The sequence below is a fragment of the Oxyura jamaicensis genome, chromosome 7, assembly GCF_011077185.1.
Source record: "Oxyura jamaicensis isolate SHBP4307 breed ruddy duck chromosome 7, BPBGC_Ojam_1.0, whole genome shotgun sequence".
In the NCBI taxonomy this organism is placed as follows: Eukaryota; Metazoa; Chordata; class Aves; order Anseriformes; family Anatidae; genus Oxyura; species Oxyura jamaicensis.
The window spans coordinates 23477873-23503578 of NC_048899.1; the positions used below are offsets into that span (position 1 = coordinate 23477873).

A 25706-nucleotide genomic window follows, 5' to 3' on the forward strand; every position below is an offset into this window, starting at 1 on the left:
GGATGGCAAAGACTACCTCTATTTTTTTAAGATGTATCGAATACATGGGGCTGCTCTGGGGCAGGGTTGTTTGTTTTTCAGTAAGGTCACTAGAAAACCAACCTTGTAGATTTAAGAATAGCTTTAGGATACCAAACAATACATGATCTCTTTAGATATCTTTAAAACTTTAGTCCATAAAGTTCTTATGAATTCAAGAGCTGCATAGTGTGAAAGAGAAGCTGTGGCCACAAATCCAAATACAGGAAATCCCATTTAAATGAGAACTTCTTTGCTATGAAGACCTGCATAGAAAAGGAAGTCCACGGGGAATGGCTTGCCCAGAATGGTTGCAGAGTCTCTGCACTTTGAGATATTCAAAACCCAACTGGAAATGGATTTGAGCAACCTGCTTTGAGCCAGGGGAATTGGACTACAGACCTGCAGATTCCCTTTCAACGTCAATTACTCTGTGATAATCTCATAACATAGTTAATAGTCTTCAGTATAGGTTTTTGCCAGGGCTTTGTACGTTAAGTAGTCACTTGATGCAAGAACTAAGGTAGGCGTAGGCATCGCTGGGTTCTGTGAAGTGCTGTGTCTGAAGGCTCTCCCTGTCTAGTGTGGCATATGCTAACTGCCAAGAGGTGTTATCCACCTGATGCTTATTTTATGACATTGCAAAGAATTTCGGTTGCTTTAACTGTCTTGTATGAATTATTTTTTTCAGGTTTTTAGTTACTCTTCAATCCCATAAGACTCCATAGTTTCTCCTTTTATAGTAACATACAATTCTTTAATCCCTTGCTAGATGATGTTGGCTTTGTGTTCAACAAGATGTTCAGATGCATCAATTTTGTACCCACATACTGTATCTTGAGCTAGTTTGTTAGACTACACATCCTTAGTCCCTACATGTGAAAAGAACAAAAGATTGGAAGTGCTTTGAAATGTGCTATTTTTTCTTGAAAACAAACAAACCAACAAAACTTTAAAGTTTCACGCTATTTCTCTTTTGAATTATTCTGGCTGTTACAGTTGATTTAACTTTTGTCTTAAGTGAAGACTCTAGCTAGCAATGAATAGTAAACTTCTACTTGCAATGCACTGTATCCTTCAGTGACTCGTGAAGTCATGCTGGCGTGGAGCCTAATGCCGTTCCAAGACAAATATATCTAATTCTATAGTGCTGTGAACTGAGCCACTTGTATAACTGGACTGTGACCTACCTGTTTGTGGTGTGATGAAAATGCATTGACTTTTCTTGTGTTCCTGGCATGTGCAGACGTTTTGAGTGCTATCAGGCAGATGTCAAAATGGTTCTTCTTTTAAATCGAGTTTGTAGACACAAAATTAAGATTAGATTAAGAGCAAGTTATGTAGTAATCGTTACTGAGAAACTATTTTTAGGTTCATTGCTGACGGTGTGAGGAAGAAGGCGGTTAGCTTACTAATGTTCAAACATGCTGTTTTTTTTTTTTTCAGGGCTGTTGAGTCCCAGAATGAGGGACAGTGCTCCCCAGTGGACTCCCTGTGGCGGCGTTACAGTGAATTTGAGTTGCTGAGGAATTATTTGTTAGTTACCTATCCACACATTGTTGTTCCACCTCTGCCAGAAAAAAGGGTAAGGAAGCTGTGACTGAAGCCTGCTTTGTATTGTTGCTTATTGATTTACCACTAACACTTTTCTTTATATATTTTTTATAATATATATATTTATATGTTTTCAAATAGGCTGACTTTGTTTGGCACAAACTATCAGCAGATAACATGGATCCAGATTTTGTGGAAAGAAGAAGAATCGGTTTGGAAAACTTCTTGTTACGTGTGGCTTCTCATCCCGTTCTTTGCCAAGACAAAATCTTTTATTCATTTTTAACACAGGTACAGTAAAATGATGTACTTAACCAAATACAGATTTGTAGTGATCATTTATTTAAGATAATGCCCTTTTCTTCTCTTCCCTACCACTGTCCTGTGGCTTGTCCTGTGTCTAGGAGAAAGATAAACAACATTAATATACTTAAGATGCTTTTAGCTAGATGACCCTTTTCCACCTGAATAGCCTGTTGCAGTTGTACAGTTGGCCTTCTAATGTACCTTATTACTTTATTCTAGTCTAAGTTTAACGCGTCTAAGAGAATTTTCACCTCTTTCACATCATATTGAGAAGCTAATGTGTTGGCTGAGAACTATTTCAGGTTTAGTCCTAGGAAAGCTAGCATGTTATATGGCTGGCTGCAGAGGGTGTACTGGCATCCAATTTGCCTTTTGGGTGTGTGTGGTTTCTTTACCATTGCGTTTTAAATTGTGATCCTCACATATGTTATCCAAAAAGTTGTGATCTGATTGTTAGCCAAAGCATTTCATTCTGCCGTTTTCAACTTCGGGCATTTTTGGTCTGTGCTTTGATCAGAGATTGCCAGATAGTGGGCTGAACAGAGATGTTTACGGTAGCACAATGCAGTATGCAGATGAAGTAGTATGGGTAGCAGTATGAAAGCAGTGGAGAAACAACCACTACACATGAGCAAGAGAACTGTGTGCACAGTAAACAGGTGACTTCTGTCACTGCCTGCACGTTTTCGCTGTGCTGTGTCTCAAGCTGCAAAGGTCCTTGGTGCAGCTGATGGTCTAATAGCCAGCAGGTAACTACCATTCTTTCTGAAGAGTTGAATTTTAAGTCTTTAGACAAAGCTGTGTAGGCTTCTCCCTCACCCCCAGTTGACAGAACATAGTAAATGGAACACTCTTATGTGGTGAGTAGAGTTTTTTGGGGGGAGATTAGTGTGTAAGCAAAACATAAGGACATGTTGTTAACCCAGGTTCTTGAATTGAGATAGGGAGGGTGCATGAGCCAGGCCCCAAGCTCACTGGGAGACTCTTCTTTCAGCTCTGATGTGGGCCTGATGTGGGGAGCTGGGAAAGCTGTGGCACTCCTAAGTCACTTTAACAGTACCTTCTTTTCTTGTGTATTTCTTCCTTTTAGGAAGGTGGATGGAAAGAAATGGTGAATGAGACTGGATTTCAATTAAAGGTAATTACTGCAGACACTTCTTTTGTGACTTGTGACACACAATTAAATGCTTCAGCAAACGTTGTAGGCTATCTATGAAAGGCTGTTTACTGTTAGAATGAGTTAAAGGCACTGCTTTAAGTATATTCGTGACTACAAAAAAGTGGTGTTCTCGGCATGTAGTGGGTTAAGACTTCAGTTGTCAAGTTCTGTAGGAAGTTGGTTAAAATGTGCCTGTGTTTGATGCCTAGCCTTATAATTCTGCTAGTAATGTGAATTATGCTCCTTAGAAGCTTTAAAACTAATGTCCTTGAGATCATAGCAGTGCTTTTGTGTGTTGTCAATTTAGTTTAGTATCAATTTAAAGGTTGGTGTCAGATTTTACCTGGTAAGAGATGCAAATTGTCTTTGCTTAAAAAAAAAAAGGGCAAGCTGGGGGAGTGAATTGTAGGAGTTTCTGTTGAGGAGGACTAAGGTGGATGGATGTGGTGCCCCTTAAGTGTATAACAGGAGCACATCTTGAAGCAGTACTATCCACGTTGACATCAGTGAGTTCATGACTTGGTAAACTGGTGGGGGACTTGCAGGAATAAATAATCAAAGATCTCCTGGCTGGACAGGATGTGAATCTGCGAGAAGCTAGCAGATTGCAGGGCTATGCCTGGAAATGTTACTGTATGGGTACAAATACTAAGCTTTTGTTTCGCTGTAATGTGATCAGCTCTTAGGAAATAACAACTGAGAACTAGTTGGAGAAAGCCCATTTTTTTCTGAGTAGTGAGAACTGAAGAAAATCACTGGTGCTCTTATCCTTGGCGTCCAAATGACTTTGTTACTGACACTTAATGTCGATGACTTCAGTTCACAGTAACTCCCTCCTGTCATGGCAGGACTTGCATTTTGCTAGTCTTTGTAATGCACCAATGTCAAGCTATTTTGCTAGTCCACACACCTTTATTTCAGCTATACTCAAACTTCAGAAAGTTTGGATTGGCAGTGTGTGTTCAGGAGTGCATGTGTTGGGGAAAAGGGAAAGAAAACTTATAAAAGATTGCTGAGAATATTTGACTACCAGAAACCATATTGCAGATCTAATGAAAGATGAGTGATCTCATTTACCTGCTGGATTGGATTGTGGATGTAGTTTTCCTTTTCTAGTTCTTGTTTCCTTAAAGGAAAAAAAATGCAAAACTCTGGGGAGAATCTTCTTTCCTTTATTCAGTGTTCAAAGCATAAACCCCTCAGATAGCCTGGTTATTTAGCATTACGCTGGTGGACAGAAGTTTACAAGTGATGCACTGCGTGTCTAGGACTATAGTCAGACCGCTGGCTTAAGTGCTGCTGCTGTCTGTGCTGCTGCTGCATTAAAGCAGGATGTGTTTGGTCCCAAAGGGTTTGAACCAGGCTAACTTGACTTTAAATTAGGCATTAATGCAGTGTCGCCGGGCATGTTACAGTTGAATGTCAGTGTTGGAGGCTTTGTTTACTCTGCCAGCCATATCATTAAATCATGCCTTTCGTCCCTTCCCCCCGTACTGAATTCTGTTCTTTAGGAGATTTGTCACTTGGACCCTTCCTTTAGGAATGAAAAAATAGTGGCAACTATTCCTCCCTCCCTCGTTAGTTTACATAAACGATTATGGCATCATGGTAGGAATTAACTGTCTGAAACCTCCTTGCTTGTACTTCACTTGATGGGGTATTACCTCTAAAATGCTCGTGCATATTGATCTTAAATCAAGTTTAAGACTGGACAGATGTTTTTCTAACTGCGTAACTGTGTGGTGCAAGTGCTCCAAAGTGGTGTGTGGGAGTTACTGTGCTGTTAATGGCAAGAAGGACATAATCCAGCATAGTGTTGTGCACTGGCAAGGTCTTGGTTCCTGCCTGACAGTGCTTTTATACTTACTGAACTCGTCCTTCAGAGCATTGCATGTCTGTAACAAAAGGCAAAAGGCAGAAACCTGCCCTGTAATTGTAAAGTAGGTAGTGATTCTTTTCAAGTGTAAGCCTGTTGAATGTGTACTCTGTCCTTACAAATATGAATGGCTTTGGTGCCTGCCATTTGAACATAAATATGGTATTTTGTGGAAGCTACCTACAGGAAAGGGCTCTGATTAATGACAGCATAACGAGGTAGTGTTTGTACTGCAAGAGAATGTGTAAAGCGGACACAGGCACATCTGCACTGTCTGAAATCTAGCTGGCATGTATATTGTCTTGTGGGAACAGAGCAGTGAAGGCATAAGGCTGCATAAGCATGTGGAACACTGAATAAATACAAAGTCTGAGCTGGAGATGCTGCAGGGTTTTGTGTTCCTTGTGGTGTCTTCATTGTGCTTCTCAGTGCTGGCTTTCTTCACTTCGCAAGGTATTTTTAGAGGAGTGCTGCATTTAGTAGTGATAATGAGCCTGTTTTCTTCCAATATCAGTCAGTCTCAGTCTTACAGGTTTCGTTTGTTTACCGTTTGTGGATTTTTTTTTATTTTCTTAATGCTTGCTGGGAGAAGGACAGCTAAAGCTAGCAAGCTGCCATCCTGATACAGGACCATTGTGGTGTAGAAGACTTCCATCTGTAGCTGTCATCCCAGTTGCTTTTCCCTCAGCTTAGATGCTGTCCTAAGTGCCCTCTGAATATGAAGGTGGTTCCAGGTGGAAAGAACTTGCAGTGATACTCAAATACAGGTATTTTCTGCTCAGGCTCCATGCAGTGGGAGGTGGAACAGTCTCAAGTAGTGCCTGCCTCTTCAGAAGTTGCTGAAAGAGCCCTGAAGGAAGGACTCTCCTTCTTGGCTTGGGAGGACGCTGTGTTCTGTATGCTGTAAAATTCACAACAGCTCTCCAAGATCTGAGTTGGCTAAACCAGTGCACAAAATATTCCCGTGCCGTATACTGGCACTAACAAGTACTATTGGAGTAACTCACTGCTAGCAGTTGTGACACAGTGCGCTATAGGAAATCTTGAACACCTCATAAGGTATATTATTTTTGTTCTTTCACTGGAAAGAAGGTTGTTTTGATCAAAAGTAAACTTCAGCCATTTTACATGCACTGTGGTTTTCATGTGGTATAACTGAGTCCTGATGAAGCTGTATGTGAAATGCCAGAAAAGTTGTAATGTGGGATCTCAGTGGATGAGGCTGAGATGTCTCATTTGTATTTATATCTTTTTTAAGAGGCAATAACCGTTGCACACTTCTTAATGCTCAGTTAAACTTAAAAAGCCAACATCCAAACCAACCAAACAAAAACCCAGCTTCTTAGAGACATTCCCTACTGCTGTTGCAGTAAAATGACATCTCAAAAAATAGCCAATTAACATTATAATTAGGTAGATATCTTTATATGCTATATCATAGAAAAGAACATTGCATTAAAATAGCTCTATTCTGATATACAAATCACATACTTTCTCTAAAGCAACTCATAAAATAAGAGAGCACCATATATAAGGTTTTGATTTCACCGGGGAACTGTTCCTAGTAATAAAGAGCATGCAGAGGTCACTCTACCACCAGCTTTATTTGGTTTGAAAAATATAAAATAGTTTGTCCATATGGTCTTATGTTACCTAATTGCTTCATCTAAGAAGAATGTAAGGTTGTGTATCTTAACTCCATGATTTGTGTAGCATTTTAAGAAGGGACTGTTTCTGTGGGATTTAGGATTATACTGGCTTAATATTAGAGGATACTGTTTACATCCTAGTTCACAAAAATATCTTAGTTTTCTACTTTTTATTAAAAAAATCTGACATGCAGGGCAGCTAGTGTCAACTTGTTCAATGTCTGAAGATTAAAATATGCCAGGAAGGCAGGACTTTTTTCTAATGGTGCTGCCAGAAGGCTGAGATTTTTGTCACTGGAATTTAATTGCATTAAATTAACAAAGCTTTTTTTTCCCCTTTTTTCAGGCAGATTCCAGATTAAAAGCTCTTAATGCAACATTCAGAGTGAAAAACCCAGACAAGTAAGATTCCACATCCTTCCTCCCTCCCTTTCCCCTTTTCAGTTACAATTGTAACTTCAAATGACAGAATATTCTATCTCCTTAGAATAAATTCAGAAAAGAAAAATGATTTTTCTGCATTTTAATTCTTAACAGAAGCCCAATAAGGAGGCAGTGTGAAAAGACTTGATAAATCCTATTTCTAGAAGCAGGAAACTTTCAGAAAAATGCCATTACTTCACGTAAAATGAGTCTTTGCTTTTAGCTAGATTAAAAGGAAGGGTTAAAAAAGGACCCAGAAAAATAACCTCTTAATATTTGTTTGCAAGGAAACCTTTCCAAACATGAACAGAATACAGACTGATAGTAGGTCTTTCCAAAAGTGTACAATAGTGTACAATTCTGGATGCACGCATGCTGGTGTTGTAGTTCATAGCTGTCTTCAAGCTGCCAAATTTTACAGATGCTCTTGGAAGTCTTGAGGTCAGTTAGGTTCTGTTGCCGTTTAGGAAGCTCAGAGACAGGCACTACAGGTATCTGCTGGATCAAAACCTGGAAGTACAAGGGGAGGATCGTCCAACCCTAGGTGATGTGAGGAGCGTAAAATGTGAGTTTCTATGTCTGCCATTGCTGGAAACATCAGGATGCAGCAGTAGGATCAAGAGATCTTGCTGTTTGCCATCTATACACATTAGACACGCATGCAGTGCCCTTTTGAGTTCATCTGCTGTCCAGTAGTGGCAGTAGGACATACTGTTTAGGGAGAGGATGTGCTGTCTGCTTTCTGCTGTTCTGTTCCCTTTGTACTTCCCCAGTGCCCGTGGGTATCGTATTAAGGATGTCAGAGGGCACACACCCAGTTATCAATCTGTAGATTTATCTGTGAACCGTTCCAGTCCCTCTTTTTTGGAATTTGTTGATAGTGTTTGTTTCTGCAGCGTTCTGTGGCAGCAAGGAAGCTTTTAGCAAGCATTTATATGTATGAATGTTCATGAATGAGATAAAATACAGTAATTCGCTTGGTATTTGCAGGTGAAATTGGCCCCTTTTTGAGTGTTTCATCCAATATAGTTGTTTGTGAGCAGCAGGAGTTTGCTTTTCCTGCTTTTGTGGCAGGGAAACTGCCAGTAGTCTGCTCATAGTTGGGACGGACTGGTTAATGCCAAGATGAGAAACTTGATGTTATCTTTCAAGGTAACTTAATGTTGCAGAAAGCAAAGCTGTTGTGAGAAGTGGCTTGGTAAAAAGACAGGAAAAGAGTTAATACAAGGAAAATAGGAGGAAGGACTTGTAACAAAAGCAGTCTCTGAGTATCTGACTCAATAGAGCTTCACAGTACTTGAGAGATACAGCACGTGCTTTCTATTGTATTCTGCCAGCTACAAAACTTCCAAAATGAACTTTTGGTTACAACAGCAAGCAGTTTTAAGAGTTGCTTAATAACTGATGAGCATGATTTGTATTTGTTTATTCAGGGAGAGCCTTTTAATACAGCGCGTGTGGCTCTGACAGGAGGCACAGTGCCTTGCTCTGCCTAGCACAGCTGTGCTCGAGCTGCCTGCAGTCTGACTCCTTACCCTTCTAAGTTACCTTTGCTTATATGAGTGGGTGGTAAAGTGGGTTTGACAACCTGACCTAGCCCAAAGAGAAGATGTCCCTGCTGTGTGGAGTGTAGGCTTTCTGGGTACGTTCAGTTTCCTGAGCTGGGAAGGGTCCAGGTGAAGAATTGCTACAACTCCCAGTCCAGGTTTTCTTGTGGTGCCGTGGAGCTGTGCTCCTTAGCTTAAAGCAATGGAAGGAACTTTAAACAGCTGAAACGATGCTGCTCCAGGTGATCAAATGCAAACCTCCTCCTGTGGGAAGCAATTAAGATCTTTACTGATGGAATTGTATGGTGATAAAAACGTGACATTCTGGTACTCAGAGGTAAATTTGTAGTTTCTCTCCTACAGACTTCTCTAATTTAGTCTCATGGCACCCATCCTCTTGTTCTCCTTCTGTGCTTCGAATCAAAACAATAACTCTCTTCTTGGTGAAAGATTTCTGTAGAAAACACTAAATCCTTTCCTAAGGCAGAAGTAAGAAGGCAAACAAAAAACACTGCTGAGTAAAGTGCCTTCTACTGTAAGTGAAAGATTCTTCTTTGCCTTTACCATAAAATATTTTTGAGATGAAACTCACAGAAACATAACCTGATTTGTTCTTAATTTTAATCTGAAGTTATACTTAACTGCTCAAACTTCTGAAATACCTAGGCTGTTGGTAATGTTGCAGAACCAGTAAAACCAAGGGAAGAGGGTCAAGCTTGCTGGGCAGTTACTGAGTGCCAAAACCAGGTCTTAGTTCACAATGCAGAAACTGGCATTTGTAAGACTTGGCCTTCAGGAAACATTGGGCAAAAAAATAGCATCACTTTGGTTTATCCTGTTAGGAGACAACAAAAAGAAGACAGCTTGATTCTAAGGTGACTTTTTTTAATGTACTGGCTTAAGAGACAGCATACTGCTGCTGGAGCCCAGGATACTGAGATTTCTCTTGGGTTCCTGACCCTTGCCTTCAAGGGAGTACAGCATTCCTGAAAGCTTTCTTGCCACAAAACAGGATAAATAACACTTTTCATTATAAATTTCTGGAGTGGAAAAGGGAGTCTTCCTGAGCTGAAGGCATGCTTTTTAATCTTTTGTTCTTAGTTCAATTATTTCAAATATCTTCAGTGTTTGTGTCTGCAGCTGTCTGACATGCTGCCCTGGTGCATATTTTATAAAGTGTAAACTGAAAAGATTGCTCTCTAAACCCCACTGTGCAGATCAATGACTATATTTATTTTTCCCATACAGCTTCTCTGCTGGCTTTTAAATCTTTTTATGTACTTTAACCCTGTGTGTGTCATAATCCTATAAAAGATGCTCCTTGGAGATCAGAAATACTAGAAATGGTAATAAAGCTTCTACTTCCTGAACGCAGGGAGGAGGATATTTTAGGGGAAGACTTCCTGGCACGGGAAGAAGAGGTGTTAAATTAAAAATCCTGGAATTTCATACTTGGTCACCCAAAGCAAGTGACCTGACTCATTTCAGTAAGACCTCTTGGGTACAAACTATTCTGAAATACAAAGGCTGGCTGTGTGCATGCAGTGGGTGGAGGAGTTCAGGTGTGTTTTTTTTTTTTTTTTTTAAGGCTGAATGTCAGCTTTAGAAGGCTAATTTTTAATCTCTCATTCTTTCATTCTAGTTGCATTCTTCAATGTTTGTTTATTTTCAGATCATTGTTTAGTAACTTAGGTAAGATTGTTTCTGGCTTCCTATCTAAATGAAGCATGTTCTTGTGCGCCATGTGCTTTCGGAGTGAGTTGTGAGTTAGACTTCAGTGTAACAGCAAGGGTTTATGCACGAGTGGTGGCTGCTGTGGCTTAACTGGTCACCTGTGACTAGCAAAGATGTGGTAACTGACTCAGCTTTCTAATTAGGATGAGCCAAATTGTATCAGCTGAAACTACCACCAAGGCTTGATTGGGGTGGCTGGTAAATGCCTGTTGCTTTCAGTAGTGGCAGGTCAGCAATGTGCACATGAGCACTCCCAATGAGTTGCTGGTCTGGTACTTTGTAAGGCTGTGGTAACTTGCTTGCTTTTAGCCACGAGCAGCTTTAGTTCTCAATAGGGTTTCATGCACAGCTGGTTACTGTACACCTTAGAGGCATTGTGATAATTATGAAAGCTTCCTTGAACTTCTGAAAGGCTGTATTCAAAACTGGCTAGATGGCAGCTTGAAAGTAAATGTCTTTGTCAGGTCAGAAATGCTGAACCATATTACTTCATGAAAACATGTTCACAAACTTCAGCTTTGTACTTTTTTTAAGCTTTCCTATTCACTAACACTTGCTCTTATAAACCCCATTAAAAGAAAGAAATTAGTGATTTCAGTTCACTACTTGTTTCATAAAATGTCTCTTAAATTGATCTGACCCTTCAGCATTTGCATTTCAAAAACAGTAGATACGCAAGTGTTGGGGTTGTTCATTCTAGGGAAACTAAACTCTGCAGTCACTTTAGGAGTCTTCAGCGTAACCCGGGCTCCGTCTTGTTGGCTGTAGCATTGTGGCTTTATCTTGCATTCTGTGAAAGCTTGCTTTCATGATGGCTAATGATGTACTATCTGTTTCCTGCTCCCAGGAGATTTACTGAGCTAAAACACTACAGCGATGAACTGCAGTCTGTCATATCACACCTTCTGCGAGTCAGAGCTGTAAGTATTTCCCATGTGTGTCGTGACAAACAGGATAATTTATTTATAAGGCAGCATTTCTTGTTTAGTGAAGAGAACTGGTACACATGTTCTGCCTGAGAGAGCCCAACTCTCAAGTGTGGGGCAGGAGATGGGGAGTACTGGCTTTTGCAGATCTTGGGGGGCTGGGGTAGAGGTGTGTGGGGGAGAGTTCCACATAAGACAGTTTAGGTTGATGTGTGTGCTAATCTGCCCACCCCCCCACTGGTCATATATCAGGAGGAGGTGTTTTAAAGAGGACCAAGATGTCCACTCAGCCGGCAAGTGGCTTTTGCTGGATGTCTGGGTTAGAAAGGGACCCAAAACACCATTTTCTGGTGTTTTGTTTTCCAGAACTTGTAGTATGAATTGTGTGCTTCCCAGCACAGTTTTTTTGGCTTGTTCTTCAGTCTCTGAAGAATAACGTTCTTTTTAATGATGAGAACAACTATGTCATGCATAATATACTGTGGGTTGACAATGGAAGATTTTTTTTTAAAAAAAAGACACAAAAAGTAAACAGGAATTCACAATTCCAATAAAGAGGAGCATGATACTGCCTTTTTAGTATGCTTCACAGAGACTTAATTTTTGATGAAAACCGTGCTGTGGGGAAGGTTGGTAATTGATTGCCCTGTTGAACTGAGGTACATGAGAGGATTAATCACTGGTGTTGTACTAACAGTGCCTTTTTCTCAGGACTCTGTGCATGAGATCTATTGGGTGACTTGCTTACATTTCCTTTTTACTGCTTTAACAAGTTCTGTAACTCTTACACAACTTCAGTCTCATTCCTTGGTACATCACAATTACAAGAGCATTATCTGGATTACAAGTCACACTTCAAATTGTACATGTGGTCTCCTTTTTCTGATGTTGTCGCCAGCATTGTAGTACTGGCTGCAGTAGGTACTAACTCTCCAAACAGCTGAAATGACATATCTAACTCTAGCAATAAGCTCTGCAATGGATAGCTCATTTCCTTTCCTTCATTTCACTGAGCTAGATGGAAAAATCAAGTCACTTGTTAGAATGCTAGTGAAGCTTTCCCTGCGGTCATGATGTCAGGATGGATTTTTGTCTTGCTGTATTTATGTTAAATAAGCAAGTGTGTAGATAAATTTAGCGTTATTCAGGTAAAGGAGGATGTCTTACATCTTTTATCCAAAATTGAATTAACTGATTATTTGTGGTCTCCATTGACATACCCTGTACATGAGTGCTTCCAAAGAAATACTTCAAGTGTTACTCTTCATTACAGCCTCGACTGTGACTTCAGTCTTCAAAGATTTTATGCTGTTGATCTTTTCCTTCAGTAGTAGCTTAGACTAGACTTAGGCCCTATCCTATTTACCTGTGTAAAAATATTAAGACTTGGTTTTCATGTATGGATTTTCACAACGCAAGTTCTTTGTCAATGACCAAAATTAAATGTTTTAGAGGGTGGCAGACCGGCTATATGGTGTCTATAAAGTCCATGGCAACTATGGAAGAGTATTCAGGTAAGCTTTTCATTTTTTAAGTGTGCTTACAGGTATATGGAGAGAGAGTAGTGAATTTGTTTTGGTTCTGCTTTGCAAACATAACAACGTCTGCAATATTTAAATGTCTGGCTTGAAAAACTTTGTCTTGCAGAACTAATGAGATTTGTATGTTGGATACAGTGATCTCTCCCTGGATCTGCTGTGCTTAGTTTTAAGTACTTCAGGTTTTTTGTTTTGTATTCCAGAAGTTTGAGACGTCTGTGTCATTTGCATCCTGTTTCTTCAGGATGTAACTTACTGCTTATTTTCATGGTGTTGTCCGAAAAACCTTGAGGTCTTTTAAATAGTTAAAACCCAACAACTGTATCTGTCCAGTTTTAGTACCTTTTTAAAGTGAATTTGCCTATCGTTTTTGATTTATATAAGTGAATTGCATGCTCAAGTTTTCCATCTCACTGGAGAATTGAAGAATCTAAACTTCTGGTTAAGGGAAACCTCCTGCTTCTACACACTGTTCAAGTGCTAAATTTAATTCTCAGGGTTAATGGATTGCAGATGTCTTTCTCATTGGGGGTTTTAAAGTGAAATTAGGTGTAGTTCTGTAATAACACAGACAAACAAATGTCAACATTAACAGAGTGGAATGTTTATGAAAAAGTGAAGGACAAAATAGACACATTAGGCACAAATTATGTGTAATAGAAGGGACTGCCCCTCAGCTTTTTTCTTGTATAAAAAATTGTCAGTGTAATTCTTATAACTAGAAAGTCTCAAAGTTTCACAAAGTTGAGAACACAATTAAATTTGCAGTGTACATGGGTGTCCAGATCAAGTATCTTGCTTTCTTTACTGTAGCTCTGTTTCTTACTTTATCCAAATGGTCTCCCCGGTGTGAATAGGGAGTTGCAGTAATGAGGCGGGAGGCAGCTATGAGCTGACTTTTTTTTTTAATGAATGTAACTAAACAGCAATCTACCATAAAAATAGAAAACAACATACAGCAAACCATTTCAGAAGAGGTAAAAGGCTTGCAAATATCAAATCCCACCTTCTGGTTTTTTTGCAATGAGAGGATTCTATCTGACATGTTGCAAGTGTGGAGGGCTCAGTTTCTCCTTGGCAAATGAGGTGGACCAAATTCTGTTTTAGAAAGTTTGCTTTCTCTCCTTTAAGTTCTAGTCTCTCTCTCATTTAGTTTTAGCTATTTAAACAAGACCCTTGGCTCAAAACCAACTTCAAGCTCTGCATGTTTGTGAGGATGAGTTTAGGCAGCAGGGACAGTTGTTTAACAGAGTGCCTTAAATAGCCTGCGGTTACACTGTCAGTGCTGCTGCTTAGAGGAAGAAAACAATTTGGCCAAGTCTAACTTGAAGGCAGTTTCCATTCAGGTGTCACCTGGAAAGAAACTATATACAGGATGCAGCTTATTAACTTCCCTTACCCTTCATGTGTGATGTTGTTTCTCGTTTGTTTTTCGTACAGTGAGTGGAGTGCAATTGAAAAGGAGATGGGGGATGGGTTGCAGAGTGCTGGCCACCACATGGATGTGTAAGTACTGACTGAATATCTGATAGCTTGATGTAAGCCAGATGTAGAACTCTCCCTCTTTCCTCTCTTTTCCCTCAACCCCAAAGTGCATACAAGTAGTGTACCGAGAAAGTTGGGGGCGCATTGTTTCTAGGTGCACAGTGTTTCTGTGACTTGGATGCAGGCACAATTTTAGCATCCATGTACTGTATTAAGTAGCTCAAAAGGTCTCAGGAGAACCAGAGGGGTTTCTTTTTTATTATTATTTTGAAATTGTAGAAGTGCTTGGAATTCTTCCAGCTTTTCTTTTAAGCTACTATGCCAGAAACTGGTGGAATACAACTTTAATGTACTGCAGACCTGATGAGTTCCATTTGTTTTTGATAGCGGTATTTTGTACCATGCAGTAGATGGTACATAGATTTGGACTTAATTACACAAAGCTAAGAAATTTAATTATTCGGCACCAAAATGTTAATGGATTCTTGAAACAAATACTGTCTGGATGTAATAAAGTAGAGAATCCTCCCTTTTTGCATCTCTAGAGTCAGTTGGCAGAGTACGTGAAACACTGCCTTCAAAATAAGAGTCTAACACTTCAGAGTGCTCGCAGAAGTGCTATTCTAGGTTCATGCTTTTCGCTTTCCAGGTAGTTGTATACCGTAAGTGAAACGGTATAACTTCTCATGACTCCGATTCCACTCTTGTAATCAGGTGCTACTGTAAAGTAACAACTCCAACAACAGATAAAAGCTGTTTGATACTGCTTTATATATATACATACTTCCCATATATGTTTTTCTAAATTGAAAGCTCTGGTGAGAATAAAGAGATGGACAATGCATTTTGCTTTCAGAAGAAAATAATTGAAGTAGAGATGGAATGCAATGTTCAGCACCTACTGCAATATGCAGAACTTGAAGACATTATGAAAACATGCTGTAATGTAGTAAAGCTGGGTAGGCACAAGCAGGTTCTCAGTGGCTGAGGTGCATCACCCTAAATGTCAACACCTAGAAAAAGCTTAATCAACTAAAGTGGGTCTGACCTCTCAGTCAGGAGGCTGAACCTTCTCCACACATCGGAGAGGTTTTTCTGTGACATGGTTAGGATTGAAGATCCGGAGTAATGGTGGTGACTCTGGCTAAGCTTTTTTGTGTGATGTCTGAGGTAGCATTCATTGTCTGTCATCTCTTCTGCTCTGACATTCTTGCACAACGGTAATCTTTTCGTGACAGTCAAGAGTTGGCAGCTGTAAGATTCATGTAGTCTCCTACCGTCAAGGGTCACATTACTGATCTCTTGAAAGTATAACTTATCAGCGCAGTTACTCTTCCCATAACATTGGACTGAGCAGATTTGTTGCAACAGAAAGCTACTTCAGGAAGGCTGCCTGATAAACTTCCAAACCAAATTTAATTACTGTCTATCTACCCCATGTGCTGTAGTCTTTAGTATTTATTTATTTAAACTTCTGAGATGTTATTGTTTAGGATGATATAAAACTGATTAATATATAGAGAAGACATCCCAAAGTACCTCTGGATGCATGTTGTATAACAGGATGAGGCTTGCTGAAGTGATTAGTAAGAACAACTGAGTATGCTGAGAAAGTTCAAATGAATGACTGTAATTCTGACCTTTAAAATATGAAGGAGGCATCTGACCTTTGACTTCTGTCCTTTATGTGATTAATGAGTGACCCTTTATCTCTTTATCAACTGGACTGTCATTACAGGTGGAATCGGTCTAAATTAAAACAGGGTTTTAGTTGTGAAGATTCCCATGAAGAGTGGAACATACTGGGTACCTTCAGTACTTACTACAGTGTTTCTCCTTAAGTTTTTTCCCCGGTTTGACTATCTGCTTTGGACAAACCACTGTCTAAATTTCAGCTTCAGCAGTCAGGAATATAGTTTGCATTACTACCACTTTGAAAGCAAACTTAAGTGTCTTTAAAGTCTGGCCCAGGTAATGTGTTTTGTGTGTTTGTTTATTGTGGGAGAGTTGTTCTGGCACATACAAGCTCTAGCAGTTCTACAAACTTAGAACTTAGTTGAAACTGAAATGTGGTCCATCTGCTGTCCTGGGAAATCTAACCACTACACTACAATTATTACAATTCAGAGCTTAAGAGTAGAGAGGGTAAGCCACATATGACCTGTGTGGCTTTAGGATTTTTCAGAATATGCATGGTTTTCAACGATTTGGACTTCATCCTTGCTTTGAGTCACAATGTGAATTCTTGTTCTCCCTGTTCTTTTATCCTTTCTAATTGAACTGTTCCAGTGTTGCTGGTCACCTTGGGTATTGTGCTTATATATCACAAGTAGACCTGGTAGGGCTTTTCCTGGGTACGCCATGTCTTTTGATTTCACAGAGCATCAGAGGAACTTATCTTGCTTGCAGACTTTAAATAAATAAATCATACCTTGAACAGATGAGCACATCTACCACTTTTCCTCAATTCTTCCAGTTCTTCTGCAAATGTATGAAGAACCTGTGCAGTTCTTCTGAGCAGGGCAGCGGGCCTGATGATAGCAGCGTTCAGTACAAGTGTCTTGATCATAGACCTCCCTTAGATTCCCAGTATCTAAGTGACGTTATTGTTTCTTCTAGAACTTGCAGGAAGACTGTACTGTTCTCTACCAAGTCATATTACCAGTTACCTTTCAGCTTGACTCTGCCACTTCTTTCTTAGAGACAATTAGTGGAGAGGCACCAGAAGAAACTGAAGAACTCAAGGACTTTGCACAAACTTTAAAGGCAAGAGGTGCAGTAACTAACGTTTGGTTGCATTGGTCTGGTCACTAGACAAACATGGATGCATGCTTACTTCAGGGAGCCTGTAGATGTGGAAATACTTATTTCTTCTGTGCCAGGGATTGCCACAGACTCAAGAAACCAAACTGAATTGGCAGTGTTTGTGATAGGCTCTCGTTCATTCTGTTCATCTCTAACGGTATGCGCTCCATATTGCTGACTAAAGCAGCATCCCATTTTTGTCACTGTGCCAAGTGAGATGTGCACATCTCTTAGCTATGGGCCTGTTCCTGCAGATGTCTGAGCAGAGTCATGCTGGTTAGTGAGAACCTATTAAATACTTTCAGTCAGCAATATAAATTAGAAAAAGGAAGTGCTTTTTCCCATTTCTAGTAGACATCAGCCTAAATGATGAAACTTACTGGGTATAAGAGCTATGGAGTTTATTAAAACCTTTGCACTTCTGAAAATTTCTCCCTAAAAGGCAGATTTAAACTTCTTGTTGCTCTGAACTGATATGCCTGAGTTTCACAGCAGGCAAGGCAACACCTTTTCAAGGAGCCGAAGGACTTAGTGTTTTGGCATTCAGAGCAGCCACTATGAGTTTTGTTCTCAGGCTTATGAGTTGGCTGAATAACAAACAATAAAAGCAGCCTTTTAAATACTGCCCCTTTGCTTTTCAGAAGGTATGATGTTTGTGTTTCTAAGCTGTAGTGCTTTCAGCCTTGCAGGATTTCTTCTACATCATATCTCTTCTTTTTGCCTTGGTGCTGCCTGTTGACAATCCACTGAAGACAAGGAATAAATTGTGTTCCTTTCCTGTAATAAAAACTGCCTCATCTTCAGCGGGAAACTTATGATAAGTCTTGTACTCATCAAAAGATTTATTGTAGTAACAACCAAAGAAACAGGCCTGCAGGAATGTTTATATTAGCTGATTCAGAGTTTAATTAAAAACAAAGGACGAAGGAAAACCCCTTTTTAGAAGCGTGTTTCACTGTTTTACTTTGTGACTGGCCTTTCTGTCAAAGAGGCATCCTCACTTGTATGTGCAGTCCATAAAGGTTTAATTAATGAATTCCTATTTGACCATGCCCATTTTTCACCAGATATGCAGCTTCTATTGATGACATCCTGGAAGAAGAGGAACATTACGCAGATCAGCTGAAAGAGTATCTTTTCTATGCAGAAGCACTACGGTATGTACCGAAGTATACAGATCAAGTGAAAACTATCGTGATTCCCTCTAATATTGTGCTGGTGTTGAATTTTGGTATCTTCTGCTCTCTAAGAAGTAGAAATTTCAATGTTACGGAATCTTCCTGTTCTTACCTCTTATTTTGCTTACATGTATTTGATTGCTATGTGGGTGGCAATAAAAATTTAAAACTGAGCTGGTCAGTAAGCGAAATGATGGAAATGGTAAGATCTGGATATTGTGGAAGATAATGCTGTTTACTCCTCTGGTTACGGTGTTTCCTTGGCTAGTTGTGCCCCAATGTGCTGAAAGCTTTGTCTTTTAAAAGATAGGCCAAATAAAGCTGCTACAGCTGTTATAAGTCCCAGTGGATTTCAAAGTGCCCTGCGTAACTTATCTTGTACATTACTGTGCAGCTAAACACAGATTTAAAAAAAAAAATGGTTTTAGACTAGACTTCATAGGGCAGTCTCCCTTACAGCGTAAAGAAACTTGCCTTAGTATCCACACTTGTAAGATTGCACCTAGTGCTGTTACGCTCTCCCTGGGTTGGCTCTGAACTTTTTGGAGAGGTCCAGTAATACTGTAGAGAATCAAGTTGGCGAGTGTGATGGCTGCTGTCAGGGAACCAAGAGCACAAGTAGGCTCTCCTGGGAGATGAACATGCATCCGGCAGTGGAGTACGGATGTAGCCTCATCAGCCCACACAGGACTGGGACTTGCTGCAGGTGGTCAGAGGAAACTTGCCTCTTTTCCAGATGAAAGGCACTATGTGAATCTAGGAGCACTGTTTCTTGTTTCATTTAAAAAATAAAACGTGAAGAATTTTATGATTGACTGATGCATTGCTGCTGTGACATGTTCTGTCTCCGTTTACCTTTTGTCTTAGTTGTGATTTTCCTCCAATGTATTTTGAATAAAATTATTTTACAATGGTGTACTTAAGTAGGTGGCAGGGCTCATATTGCTGAGGACGTCTTGGAATGAGCCTAAAAAGAAGAGCAGAATGCTGCTGGAATAAGAACTTCCTTTATACCTTGATCCAAGCTATAGGAATTGCAGAGTTAGGCATTCTGTGATAGGGCTGTTGAATTTGAGCTAGATAAATAACTGAATATGTTGCCTGCCAAACAAAGCATTTTGCCATTTGTAAAGTTTAAATGGAGGGAAACGTAGCAAAACAAAGTAGTACGTGACAGATCTTTCATTACTTACTTTTCAGGGCAGTTTGCAGGAAACATGAATTAATGCAATATGACTTGGAAATGGCGGCACAGGACCTAACATCTAAGAAACAGCAGTGCGAAGAGCTGGCAACAGGAGTGAGTCTTTTTCCATTTTCTTCTCCAAGATGCCTTTTTTTTGTGTGTGTGAGCCAAGTTACTTAGAGTGACATTTAAATGGCACTAACGTGCTGGCCGCTGGTTACGAGAAGCAGTATCCTGTGAGCTGTAGGCCTCTGAGGTTTAGAAGTAACTTGGTTCTTGGTGACATAAGCTGTTAGTGTTCAATAAGAGAATTTGATAGAGAGCAAGTAAAGGGTTGCAGGAAATAGGAACTGAGCAGAATAATAATTACTCTAGAGGTCAAAATGGTAGGATTTCTGGAAGGCTTCCACTGCGTTTTGGAACATGGACATTACTGATACATGGTGTTAGTTCGTCTTGTATGGAAGACAATGGCTAAGAAACTTACTACTACTACATGTATTTAAAATTTTTAATATTGCTATTGAATCTATTGACATCCTATGGAGAACTACTTCATGGTTTTTCTTTACCATGTAAAATGCAAGGGTTTTAAGTTCTTTCCTACCTCAGTCTGAGGAGAAACTTGGGTGGAAGCTTACCCAAGCCAGTGGAATGACTTGCTTATGGTCTAATCCACAGATAAGCTGTAAGAGTTTGAACATCAAATTACTTAAAGGTGTCTGAAGGGTTCAGAGTTCCTGGGAATAAAAGCTGAGATACAAGTTTCTGTTTCCTTCTCCACCCTCACTTGTCTCTATATAATGTGAGCTGCCATACCTTCAATTGCTACCTATCTGTGGGACATTCAAGAAATGAAATGTGCCACTTTCTGGTAGTTAAAAGGCAAAAATGAACTGAATAATAAGCCCTAATGCTGGTAAAAATCATGTGATATATCACGGCTCTGCTCAAGAATTCCGAAATCTAGAGTGTCTTTTGTTTTTTGTAGACTATGAGAACATTCTCCCTGAAAGGGATGACCAGCAAGCTGTTTGGGCAGGAAACCCCTGAGCAGAGGGAAGCCAAGATAAAGGTTCTGGAAGAGCAGATACAGGAAGGAGAAGAACAACTGAAGTCTAAAAATCTGGAAGGCAGGTAAACAGGCTTGATTTGTTCAAAGGAGACGGGGCTTGTCTTAGCAAAAGTCATCGACTGGATGCTCTTGAAGGTGTTTGCATTTTATAAGTGTTTTTAATATATTCTTGGTGTTTATGAGCTGTCTATAAAAGCTCCTGTCAGCTGCAAGTTGTGAAATAGAGTACAGTACATGCAGTTAGCTTCTGGTCTGAGTGTATGGCTTATGTAAAACCTGATGACTTTCCCAGTTACTGAGCCCACTCTAATGGCTGACTTGCTTGCTTTTATGTTCAGCTAGTAATATGTTTAGCAGGTGGGCTTGTAGGTCTGCAGCTGAATAGCCTAAGACTCAAAAGCTGATTTGCTTCAAATACAGTATTTAGTTGGGTTTATATGTATGGGTCCTGAGTTAATATTCTACAGCTCCTCATATGGGGGATAACTGACTCCTGTGTGAAAGAGATTAGAAGTTCTGGCAAGCTGTGTTTGAGTAACTGCTTCTCAGTGCTGTAATGAGATTTTCTTCAGGAATGCAAATATGAAAAATAGGAACTAGCATTCCTAAAGCAATGTGTTTGTGTCAAAACATGTTCATCGTATAATAGAAGGGGTAAATGTGGTATCTCCTGCTATGTTAGGATTAGAGCTGAAAAGATAAGACTAGTTCATGAGCAGTTCCAAACAACAAGACACTTAGTAAACGCTATTTCTTAATCATTTTGACAGAAGTACTGGAGATCTGCTTTTGTAGCTCTGGAAGCAATTTTCAAGTGAATACTTGCCTTGTCTGTACAGTCCAGCGCAAATGAAAAGCCATGAATTACTGAAATCTACTTCCATGTTGGTTAAGGAGACCTGAAGACATCACCAAACCAACAAAATTAATTCCTGAACTGAATTGTCCAAGTCAAATTTGCATTGTAAATGTTGTTACACTTTGTTTCAAATCCTGTTGACAACTGAGTTTTCACATTGGAAAGACCAAGATTCAGACTTGACAATCGAAATAGAAACATGGAATGTTGTGTGCTGAGTGTTAGCATAAAGATATTTTGTCACTGAGAAAATCTGAGAAGTGTATTCTGAATTATGCTGGTTCTATGGCAGTGATACTTACTATATTTAAAAAATCCTGTGGAAACTGGTTCTGGTTTAAAAATCTTAAGAAGTAGATGGAGAATTAAGCAGTAGTGCCAATTATAAAATGAGAACACAGTGGGATGCATAATAAATACAGAACTTGGTTTGCTGACTGAAACACAAAGTGCTTTATCATATATAAAACTTCCTTGCTGTGGGTTCAGAGGAAGGAAGATGAGCTGAGGTTGTAACATGTAAAACACTAACATAAATGTTGCTTTTAATTCCAGAGACTTTGTGAAAAGTGCCTGGGCTGACATCGAACGGTTTAAAGAGCAAAAGAATCGTGATTTGAAGGAGGCTCTTATAAGCTATGCTGTTATGCAGATTAGCATGTGCAAAAAGGTATGTTTAGCTTGTGAAAGGCTAGGCTAGTGTATATATCATGTCAGCAGGGGATCAGATGCAAACTTTCAGCATCTAGGAGCGTTGCAGTCACAGAAGGTTGGAAGTCACTAGCGTAAAACCTCCCACATATTCCATCCTACCCTAACTCTGTGACATGTTAATGTCGATATATATATAATAGGCAGTGTGGTCCAATTCCAGTGTGGTCTCTGCCTTGTTCTTGTGTGGAGTTTTGTGGGGTTTTCTGTAGAGTCTTCCATGGAAAAAAGTCTGTTGATGAGGTTTGCAAGCAAATTATATTTCCATCTATTTTTTGCCTTTTTAATTTTTTATTATTATTTTTTAAGGGAATTCAAGTTTGGACAAATGCAAAGGAATGCTTCAGCAAGATGTGATTATCTGGAAATGAATTCCTCCTCCAAGTGCCAGAGAATGGAAGCACAAATGTTTAACACCAACGTTAAGTTGTTACATGACCTACATATAAATCATGAAATAAATGAGTTGAGTGAATAGTTTTTCTTTCTTCTGATTGTAATTGTTAATAAAGGACAAAAAGGTTATGTTATTAAATGTTTAGCTCTGACTGCCGCTACTGTGGCATGTTTTATATGTGGTAGCAAATAATTCAGGGGTAAGAGTTACTGAAAGCTACAACTCTGTACTTGGGCAAAGGTGTAGGGAAAGTTATCCCAGAAAGTATGAACCGAGCTGTTCTCTCTGCGGCTTGTGAAACACCATGCTCTGTAATGTATAGATCACTTCCAGATGCCCTTTTTTCAGCTCTTGCTGTTTAGAATTTGTAATGCTCAAGGGTGCTTTGGTTTTATAATAGGACACACAGTTGTGTTCTTGAGGTTTACACCACAGGAGGGACAAAAAATGAAATCGTAATGCCTAGGGTTCATATTTAAATGCCTTTGCATGTCCATAAAGAAATGTGCTTTTCCAAAGGTCAGGTTAAGCAGTCTCAAGCTCCTGAGATGTTTGAAACTCTCTACAGTAGAGGTGTTGTACAATGGTTTGATACAATATTCTGCATTTACTGGTTCCCAATTATGTTTTGATATGGGCATTGATTTCTTACCAAACTTCTTCCTGCAAGTTAAGGAAACTGGTGATCCAGCTGAGCAGCAAAGCCAAAGCCAAAACTGGTTAAGAAACAGATGCAACTTCTGCAACTTCTGTTTGGTTGTTTGGAACCTGTTTACGGTAGATGTGAATCTGGTTTGTGGTACCTCTTCTTGTAACTGAAGTGGTTTGGCTCGTAAATGAGTAGTCCTTAGTGGAGATGCTGAAATATAAAGCCTGGTGTGATTTTTGTAATAATCAAGAGCAGTGATGTACAGAATCCACAATGAACCAAGGTATCTGTCTGGCTCTTTTAAGGATGTTTCTGTGTGTAACGTTTATAACATTATATCACCAGTATAACATGATTTGCAGTTACAGGTACTTGCATTAAATGTTGCCAGTTACGAAAAACATTTACCACTGTCTAATATGGGGCTTTTTCTACATACTTAAAGTTTCTGAAGTCTCGTGGAATTCATCAGACTTGATTGCTAATCCTACAGGAAGCTGTGTAACGTTCTCTTGGAGAGTGTATTTAATTTTTCCAGATTATAACACTACTCAGATCCTTTTTTTTCTTGAAATACTCCAGGAAGTCTTCAGAAGTTGTTTTGGTAATTTATCAGTAATATCGCTACTTGACATGTCCCATGTCACTTTTGTCTCTGTGGCATTTTTTCTATAAAATCATTGTAAAGAATTCATAGACCTGGTGTACACTACAGCTCCAACTGGAAGTAATGTACTGGTTGCTTTGATAGTGTATGTTAGCTTTTTCAAAGCATTTGACAATGACACTTCTGAGAGATGATATGGACAGAAGGAGGTTTCCATTTAACGTTGACAAGAAGTGTTCTTTCTGTTCAGAGGATTGCAGTATCCAATTCCGACACAGGTGGAAGGACTTTTACATTCCAAACAAGAAGTTGCACACTTGACGTATTCAGTAAGCCTTCTAAAGGAGTGGTGCCTTAATACAATACCATGAGGCGCTCAGAGTAGGTATTTTTCATGCACTTTGATTTTTGGTAGATCTTTCTGGTGCCTCTTTCCATAATCCACTTGCTGTACAGCTTACTATAAATGTATTAGTATGCCTTTTTCCCTTGCTAGTTGTACTAAGTTTAAGAAGGGAACAACACAGATCTTGTAAGTTTTGTGCCAATAAGCTAAATAAAATTGCTCTTTGATATTTTTGTTATGCTGTTTTTGTTTAAAAAAAAAAAAAAGCTATATTTTCCCAGTGCTGACAAGTGTTGCCCACTGTATTGAGTTCAGTTCTTGGTCATCTCAAACAATCTCCAAAATTTGGTTTAAAATTTAAGAGGTAAGTTGTGCACAACTAGTTGATTCACCTTTTAGGTGAAGAACATAGCGTCCAAATCCAAAATAAGATCCTTGTTATTATCCGGTTTTGATCCCTGCTTTGTTTTTGCCCAAACAGAACTAGCTGTCTGAATTGCACGTATGTCATCTGGGTAAGAGAATATGCATTTCAAATGGGTTTGTGTTGTTTGGCAGAACTTGGGTGAAAGCTTAGTTAAGGGTAATTTGAATAGCTTTATTCCCTTTACTTTTGTTGTTTCCAGATTAGCGTTGCATTCAGTCTTGCATGCATTTACTTGTGGATCTTAGTAAACACTGAGCGTTCCTCCCTCTCTTTTATTTTTTTTCACTTTTTAAGAGGAAATTATCTACTTAATGTCTGTTTCCATTTGGTTAACAGAATCCACATGACAACGCACACTCGCAAAGTGTGCATTTTTCCAGTACATATTTAGCTTCTGTAACTCAAGCCCCTCTGCCTTGGCTTGCTTCCTTCTCTTATCCAGTAAACATCAAAAACTGGTGGAGGGCCCTGAAAATAACAGCAGCCAGGTAGACGGCTTCAACTTCATGTCTCCCAAATGCTCATATATAAAACACCTTACCTACATGGATAGTCTGACTTAGTGACAGAGCTGTCACTTCTGCCACAGGCAGGGGTTATCAGTGGTGGTGCTGTCCCCAGCCTTCCCCTCTACTAGCAGGACCTTGATTTGTCAGCACATTTTACTGGCTACTGTTGCTTGTGAAATGCAGCTAGGGTAAGGGAACCAGATGAAACTGAAAGGTACGATGTTTTCTGAAGGGTCTTATCTCTTTAAAAATGTTAAATATCTGACATCTTCACCAAAGCAGGATTAATTTAGCAGCTCTTGGAGTATGGGGCTGGGCTGCGAGCACTGCCTCCTGGGAGAGACCTTGTTCTCCTGTATGCTTCTCCCTGCTACTGAAATTCTTGTGTGTATATTTGTTGAAGAAACAAATGCTCTTTATTGTTCCCTAAAGGATTACAAGGAAGGCAGTTGCCTTATTTTTTCTCCCCTTGCCCCCAAGTTTTCTTGCAATGGCAGGGCAATGGTCTAATTCATGTTTTTGTTCTCACGTTCTGTGCATTCCTGGAGCTTGTCTTGTGTTTGCTCCTAGTGCCTCCCCATGGAGCTTTATCTGCTCAATGAAAACCTTACTAGAGGGCTGCCATAGAAATAATACAAACAAAGGAAACAACTGGAATGAGGGCTGCTAAATGGGAGTAGCAGCTGCAGTGCCAAAATCAAGTACAACATGCTTATCTACCACCAGCAAAAGCAGCCTCCCT

The 25706-nt window shown here is 39.6% G+C and overlaps 1 protein-coding gene across 1 annotated transcript in view; it reads left to right on the forward strand.

Moving 5' to 3' along the window:
• The window catches only part of SNX4 (sorting nexin 4), a 34045-nt gene extending 9788 nt beyond the window's left edge, over positions 1-24257 (forward strand). The window contains exons 3-14 of the mRNA XM_035331203.1: positions 1465-1603; positions 1714-1863; positions 2969-3016; positions 6909-6964; positions 11114-11186; positions 12645-12706; positions 14171-14236; positions 18088-18177; positions 19399-19498; positions 20376-20521; positions 21874-21988; positions 22339-24257. Of these exons, the coding sequence (XP_035187094.1) occupies positions 1465-1603; positions 1714-1863; positions 2969-3016; positions 6909-6964; positions 11114-11186; positions 12645-12706; positions 14171-14236; positions 18088-18177; positions 19399-19498; positions 20376-20521; positions 21874-21988; positions 22339-22386 (1093 nt within the window). The 3' untranslated portion in view covers positions 22387-24257. The remainder of the gene's footprint in view (positions 1-1464; positions 1604-1713; positions 1864-2968; positions 3017-6908; positions 6965-11113; positions 11187-12644; positions 12707-14170; positions 14237-18087; positions 18178-19398; positions 19499-20375; positions 20522-21873; positions 21989-22338) is intronic.
• Positions 24258-25706: the final 1449 nt, after the last annotated feature.